The sequence below is a fragment of the Ruditapes philippinarum genome, unplaced genomic scaffold, assembly GCF_026571515.1.
Source record: "Ruditapes philippinarum isolate M1 unplaced genomic scaffold, ASM2657151v2 ctg16135_1_1_1_1, whole genome shotgun sequence".
NCBI lineage: Eukaryota > Metazoa > Mollusca > Bivalvia > Venerida > Veneridae > Ruditapes > Ruditapes philippinarum.
In genome coordinates, this window is record NW_026860710.1 from 56,985 (window position 1) to 63,568 (window position 6,584).

At 32.1% G+C, this 6,584-nt stretch overlaps 1 protein-coding gene across 1 annotated transcript; it reads left to right on the plus strand.

Moving 5' to 3' along the window:
• Positions 1–2,302: 2,302 nt before the first annotated feature.
• Positions 2,303–6,202, plus strand: LOC132713135 (uncharacterized). The gene is made up of 3 exons (XM_060695610.1): positions 2,303–2,511; positions 3,136–3,233; positions 5,123–6,202. Exons 1-3 carry the CDS (start codon positions 2,483–2,485, stop codon positions 5,881–5,883), a joined length of 888 nt encoding a protein of 295 aa, XP_060551593.1. The 5' UTR covers positions 2,303–2,482; the 3' UTR covers positions 5,884–6,202.
• Positions 6,203–6,584: the final 382 nt, after the last annotated feature.

Sequence of the window (6,584 nt, forward strand, 5' to 3'; positions counted from 1 at the left end):
GGTGGATATTTAAGCCTATGAATATATTACATTAGCCAGGTTCATATATTTAGATAATCAATCTCCATGCATACAATGTATGTTCTACTGTAACGAAGTTTGTTGTCGGGGGACGGTGACACATACAATTAACAATTAAGATTTTCTACCCGTGCACTGCCTGGCCCCTAAGCCTAATGGAGAATATCACATGATTATGATGATAACAATGTGGACGACAAAAGAAACCATTGCCGATAAATGCCGTTACCGCCGCTAAATGTCACAAAATCTTCTGTTGTTAAATGTCGCAATGGTGAAGTTAAAATGTCGCAAGATCTACATTCATGATAAAATTAACTTAGCTAGTGGTATTAAATTAAATAAACATTGAGTAAATGCCTGTATATATCTAGTAACGTTTGGATATAAAAGACTGATCCATCTGTAGAATGCTTTTTAAATGTGGATTGGTCTACAATGGGTACATTTTCAAGAAATAGGGACTTAGGATTCTTTCATGTGAGGAAGTTATATTCAGTTACCTTATGGAACGTCGGTGGTTTTTCTCTAGTTCGAGGCACCAGAGGTCTTCCTCCACCAGTAAAGCGGGAAAATCTTTATACTGTGTTGGTGTGACGTTTTAATGCCTAAAAACTACGTTTTAATGCCTAAAAACTAATTAGGGCTTGCATGTCCTAATTAAAAGTTTTTAAAACTTATTAGGAGAATTTAGGAGAAATAAAATTCTCCATTGTTCTTTTGTATAAAAACCTAATTTGAAGGTACAAAGTTCAAATTATTTTTATTTATATTTAGTCTTTTGAAATTCCTCCTTATTATATTTTATTTCCAAATTCCTAATGATATTTTTATTTCTCCTAATTAGGCTTTTAAAACTACTTATTAAGAGTTACAAAGTTGTAATTAGGATTATTTCTCTTAATTATGAGTAAACATTCCTTATAAGTTGTAACTGGGAGTAATAAATTGTAATAAGGTTTTTCTTATCTCTCTTTTGTAAGAAAATCTATTTTCTTTTTAAATTTTCCCTTTTTACGAGTTAAGCACTTAAAAAAAAAAAAATAAAAAAAAAAAGTGCAAAAGATTTTTGTTTCCAAAACACTTTTAAAACCTATTAAATTTTTTTTATTTGATTTTTGACCTGCGCCACAAAAACATGCAAACGAAAAAGATGGGAAAGGAAAAATGAGTTGGGGACCCCATACACGCATCACGGGGGTTTCCCCCTTTTTACGAGAAAGGGACAAAAAGTTGTCTGCCCTTTAATAAAAGGGCAGACAACTTTTTGTCCCTCTCTCGTATTGTTAACTTAAATGATAGTACCATTTTTGACAATCATATTCTTTTTATTTTATATTTTTTATTTACCTCTATATTCGAATAAAAGGGAACCAAATTTGGATAGGGAACCAGAAATATGACTAAAGTACACAACGGGGATTTTTTTCTCTCTCAAAACATGCACAGCGTATGCTTATTCACATTAAAAAAATACTGAGTGAAAAAGTTGGTTTGTTTTAAAAATGTATCACAAATATTTGCACTAGGTTGTTATGAAGGATTCTATGCTGGCAAAATGGCTGCGAAATGGACACATTCTTGGCGCAGCGGAAATAATTTTCTATAAAAGGAACAATGTATGATTATAAATAACAATTATCAAACTAAGATAAATTATATATATTAAATGAAGTACCAACATAAAAGTTTGTTGTAAATTTCAATAAGATTTTTAAAAATGTTTTTGGAAATTAATTATGCCTGCGAAATGGACTTATTCGGGATCTGAGCGCAACGGAGATAATTTTGTATAAAGAGCACAATACATGTACATGTTTATAATTAAAATCATCAAACTAAAAGAAGTTATCAACACTTACAGCGTCTGATGTTTTGATTCACCATCATTTAATATATCTTTTATATACAAGATAACATTAAATTATTCTTTGTTGGTTTAAGCTCGATTGCGAAACAAGTTCTTGCAACTCATATTAATCACTCATGGAACTAACCAGTACTGGTGTCATATGAAAAACATGGTCGTGCCCCGATTAGGACTCGTACCCATGATCTCTGGGTTCAGAGGCAGACACCTTAACCACTAGGCCACCACTCGCTTATTCTTTGTTCGGCACCATGGCCCCGTATGAACATTTTTAAGCCATTGTTCTGAATACTTAGCTATGCTTTAATTACAGATGCTTTTTGGACTAGTTTTATTTTGATGATGTAGCCGGTATTTTTGTTCAGAAGTATACTTCACAACTGGTCTGATAACAATCGTGATTTTTTTCTCTTTATGTTGCAGACTTTAATTCTTGTGAATTTCATTTTTTATAGACATGTATGAATAAGTTTATTTATAATCAAGTTACTCGGACAGAATAAAGGTATGATGTGTATTTAAATTCGGTTAATTAAATACGAACTGACCTGTGATATTTATAGGTCACTGACTGGAATACATGTTTGCAATATGAAGCCGCTGCCAAATGCCTTACTAAGGTAAGTGTATTATAAACTCATTACTTGATATTACTCTTTTAGAATTATTGTTTCACAATATATTTAAATCATTGTGTTTCATGTCCAAAATTTAATATCGATCAGAACTGGGTCAAAAAGTAGAACTGTGTTCTATACTTCACTACAAAACCATCTATCCCTTGGTTTTGACAACTTACTAATTTAGAATTGACTTTTTAATTTTAATTAGATTTGTTCTATTACGTTGATTAATTATTGGTAATATGTCTTCACTGTTAACAGATTGGTGTATTTATATTAATGACAAATTCAATAACAGTAACTGTATTCTGAATGTCATTGTGTTACTTACAGAGTAATGAATGTTTATTTTTACATATTTAATTAAGCTCGATTGCGAAACATGCTAATTATTTTCGAGTCCGTTTCCTGCAACTTACCAGTACTGGTTTCATATAAGGAAACATGGCCGTGACTCGTGTAGGGCTCGAACCCATGATCGTGAGTTGAGAGGCAGACACCTTAACCACTCGGCCACCGTTCCTATTAATCAGTTTAAATTGTCAATATTAAACAAGTTTCAAATATTGATGTGAACGGATATGTTTTCAAGTGAGATCATACTTATTTTATATTTCTCAGAATAGCCAAGCATTTGAACTACAAGCGAACATTCCTGGCCAGAGATTGCACACGTGTTGATGTACCATGTATTCCTTATGAAGCATTTGAATTTACAGGTATTTTACAACAATAAATAATCAAAGCACAGAAGGCGCTGAATTTGTTTGGGTCTCAGAATGTCAGAAAGGTGGAGGTTGTAGGATTATAAACCAATTTGTTTGTATAGTGTCACCAATGTTTCCAGTGTTATAACTATAGTAAATGGGCTATAAGACTAATTGCAACACTGACATTCAATTCAATGTTTATTTGGCTTAAACAATTTTAAAAAAATATGAGTAGCCTGAACTGGGATTTGAACTCCAGACCTTTGGAAGCGAGTAAACCCCTCGACCACGGGGAGTTACAAAACAACAGACTAAAGAATACCATATTATTCTAAATTACAGTTTGTAACCCTTATTAATTTCGATATATTTTGTTCACGGTAAACACTGAAAATAATCATGGAGCTGATAAAAGGCATGTATATCTATAAGACTTACACAATATTAGAAATCTTCGACCAGTCGGGAAATATTTTTTCGTTACGAAAATTAGTGCGCCTGACATTTGACAATCTTTACGCAGTGATCTCCCCTTAATTTTTAGGCTTTAATGTACATTTGAAAGGAAGTAACCGCTTCGAGGAGTTTGGACTACTTTCGGCATTTGCAAATAAGAACATCAGGGTCTGAAATTTCGCTACCATTATTAATTTGATCTGACGACCCAAACAAATAAAACCTCATTCAAATCATTTCCAATACCATACCATACAACATGAACTTTATCTGTTCTTTGTATTTCATGCCAGAATTCGATCTTAATGATAAACATTGATAAACACTGATAAACGGTGATAAATGGTTATGAATGGTGATAAACAAAGTGTATTCTTAATAATTAAAATCCAAGTAAATTCTGCGAACTCGGTCTTATTCCAGAACTAATATTTGTTCAAATATTAATTTTTGTATTTTTTTTTGTGACGAAATTAAAAATGCATATTTTTATGTATATTTCTAGATTGTATTTAATACGCTCCCATTATTATTATTATTATTATTATCATTATCATCATTATTATTATCATTATTATTATTATCATTATTATCATTATTATTATTATCATTATCATTATTATTATAATTAATTTATTATTATTATTATTATTATTATTTTTATTATTATTATTATTGAATGACAAACAATTTCTATATATAAAGTAGTGTCCCTCTCCACTGATAAACACCTATGAGATTCATGTGTTTATAGTTTGAACATGGTTCTTGTTCATTTGCCAATTGTAACATACAAAAAATACTGTCGGACAAAAACACTCGTGTTAATTATAACAAATCACATAAAATTAAAACGCTTTACTATCTTATAAAAACGCTTTACTCTCTTATAAAAACGCTTTACTCTCTTGTAAAAACGTTTTCTCTTTTATGTAAACGCTTTACTCTCTTAAATAAACGCTTTACTCTCTTGTGTAAAATCTTTACTCTATTGTGTAAAGGTTTTTCTCTCTTGCGTAAACACTTTACTCTCTGGCGTAAAAGCTATACTCTCTTTCGTAAACGCTTTACTCTGTTGCGTTAACACTTCCCTCTCTTGCGTAAACGTTTTACTCTCTTACGTAAACGCTTTACTCTCTGACGTAAACGCTTTACTCTTTTGCGTAAACGCTTTACTCTTTTGTGTTAAATCTGTACTCTCTTACGTAAACGCTTAACTCTCGTACGTAAACGCTTTACTCTTTAACCTTTTTAAGTAGAATTTTCAAAATTTGTACTGACTGAGTGGCGAATAGTGCTGATCATTAGCCGACGGCGTAGATGTTCCACTGATCTTTGATCCATTCTGGTCACATGGATATAATCTGTTGCGACAGCAAGCTAAAGATCATTGAATGAATGTAAAACTTTGTAGTACATTATTTTCATTTTGATAATTTCAGGAACAAAGATCAACCCATGGTATATCCAAACACTTATTGGGGCAGTGAGGTCTGTCAGTTTCTCCAAGTATGCAGACGACAAAATCCCGCCTCGCTCAACTCTAGATTTTCACGATATCTTAGAAAACTACTTTATATTCATCATTGGTGTAACGATGGATATCAAGAGACCGTTTCACGATTTTGAAACACCAAAAGCCCCGCTTTATGTTGTTGAGAAGTTGAAGTATTTAGGTAAAACATCAAAGACGTTGACCTATGATATTCGTCATGGTAACACTGACGAGTTATACGTGTCTTGTGATATAACTGACGTCCTCGTGTCAACTAAAAGTCGTAAACCAACTGCCTACCCGGACTGGTGGCTTCAAAAGCATGGTGATCTTGTAACAGAAGAAAAGGCAAAGTTCGCGGAAGAGCCACTGCCAAATAACGAACCTTTCTCTTCAGTGATAAGTGTAAAATCTAGTGATATCGATACATACCAACATACAAACTGGGCGTCATACCTGAAATTCTGTTACGAAAGTTTCACGGACCATACATTAACAAATTCTTACAAAAGAATGAACAAAGCCCATCTAAGTAATGGATTAAAATCTTGTAGTATGATTTATAAAAATGAAACTAATTTAGGGGATACCCTTAACGTAAAGTCATGGGAGTCTGATGCAGATGATGATAAAGTTATCTTCAATGTACTTAAAGATGACAAAGTTTGTCTGTATTGCAACATGAAATTCTTTAACACATTTGAATAGTTGTTATTGCGTTCTCAGTTTTAAGAAATCCATATTTCTATTTTTAGATCTCCAGCATATACACATGTAACGGTCCGACCATAGTTTGGCTCAGATCATTGTCGGATGAACATGTAAATGTTAATGGTTCGGCCGTTGTTTTCCGACGATGGGCTCAGATCTGCATGTTATGTATATTGCTAAATGTATAAATTAAGATTTACACGAATTTCATATACATGTATATCAATATATTTTTAAATGTCATGGTACCAAAATTTTCATTAAAAATGTGTAATTATATTCAAAGGATATTGGTATATTAAATAATAGTTTTCTATAGATTGATATTTTTTTTCTATAGATTGATATTTTTTTCTCTTTGAGTCTAAAGTATATATCATGAAACAAGAATATTATCTGTGCAATTCCAGCAAAATGAAAAGTATAAAGATTAGTTATTGAGAAACAATCGTTTTTCTGATGTCTTTTTTCCCGAAATACACGTTGTCTGAACTCCATTAAAATGCAGTTGTTTTTTTGTTTCATTAAAGCGAATCCATATCCGAGCCATCAAAAATATCCGCATTCACTAAATGCTATGGCATGTGACCTTGCACGTGCTCTATATTGCCGCTATCTAACGAGGTATTGTGCAACGAAATCGGACCATTGAATAGTTTCAATGAATTCAAACCACGTATTGCTCTGTTAATCAAGAA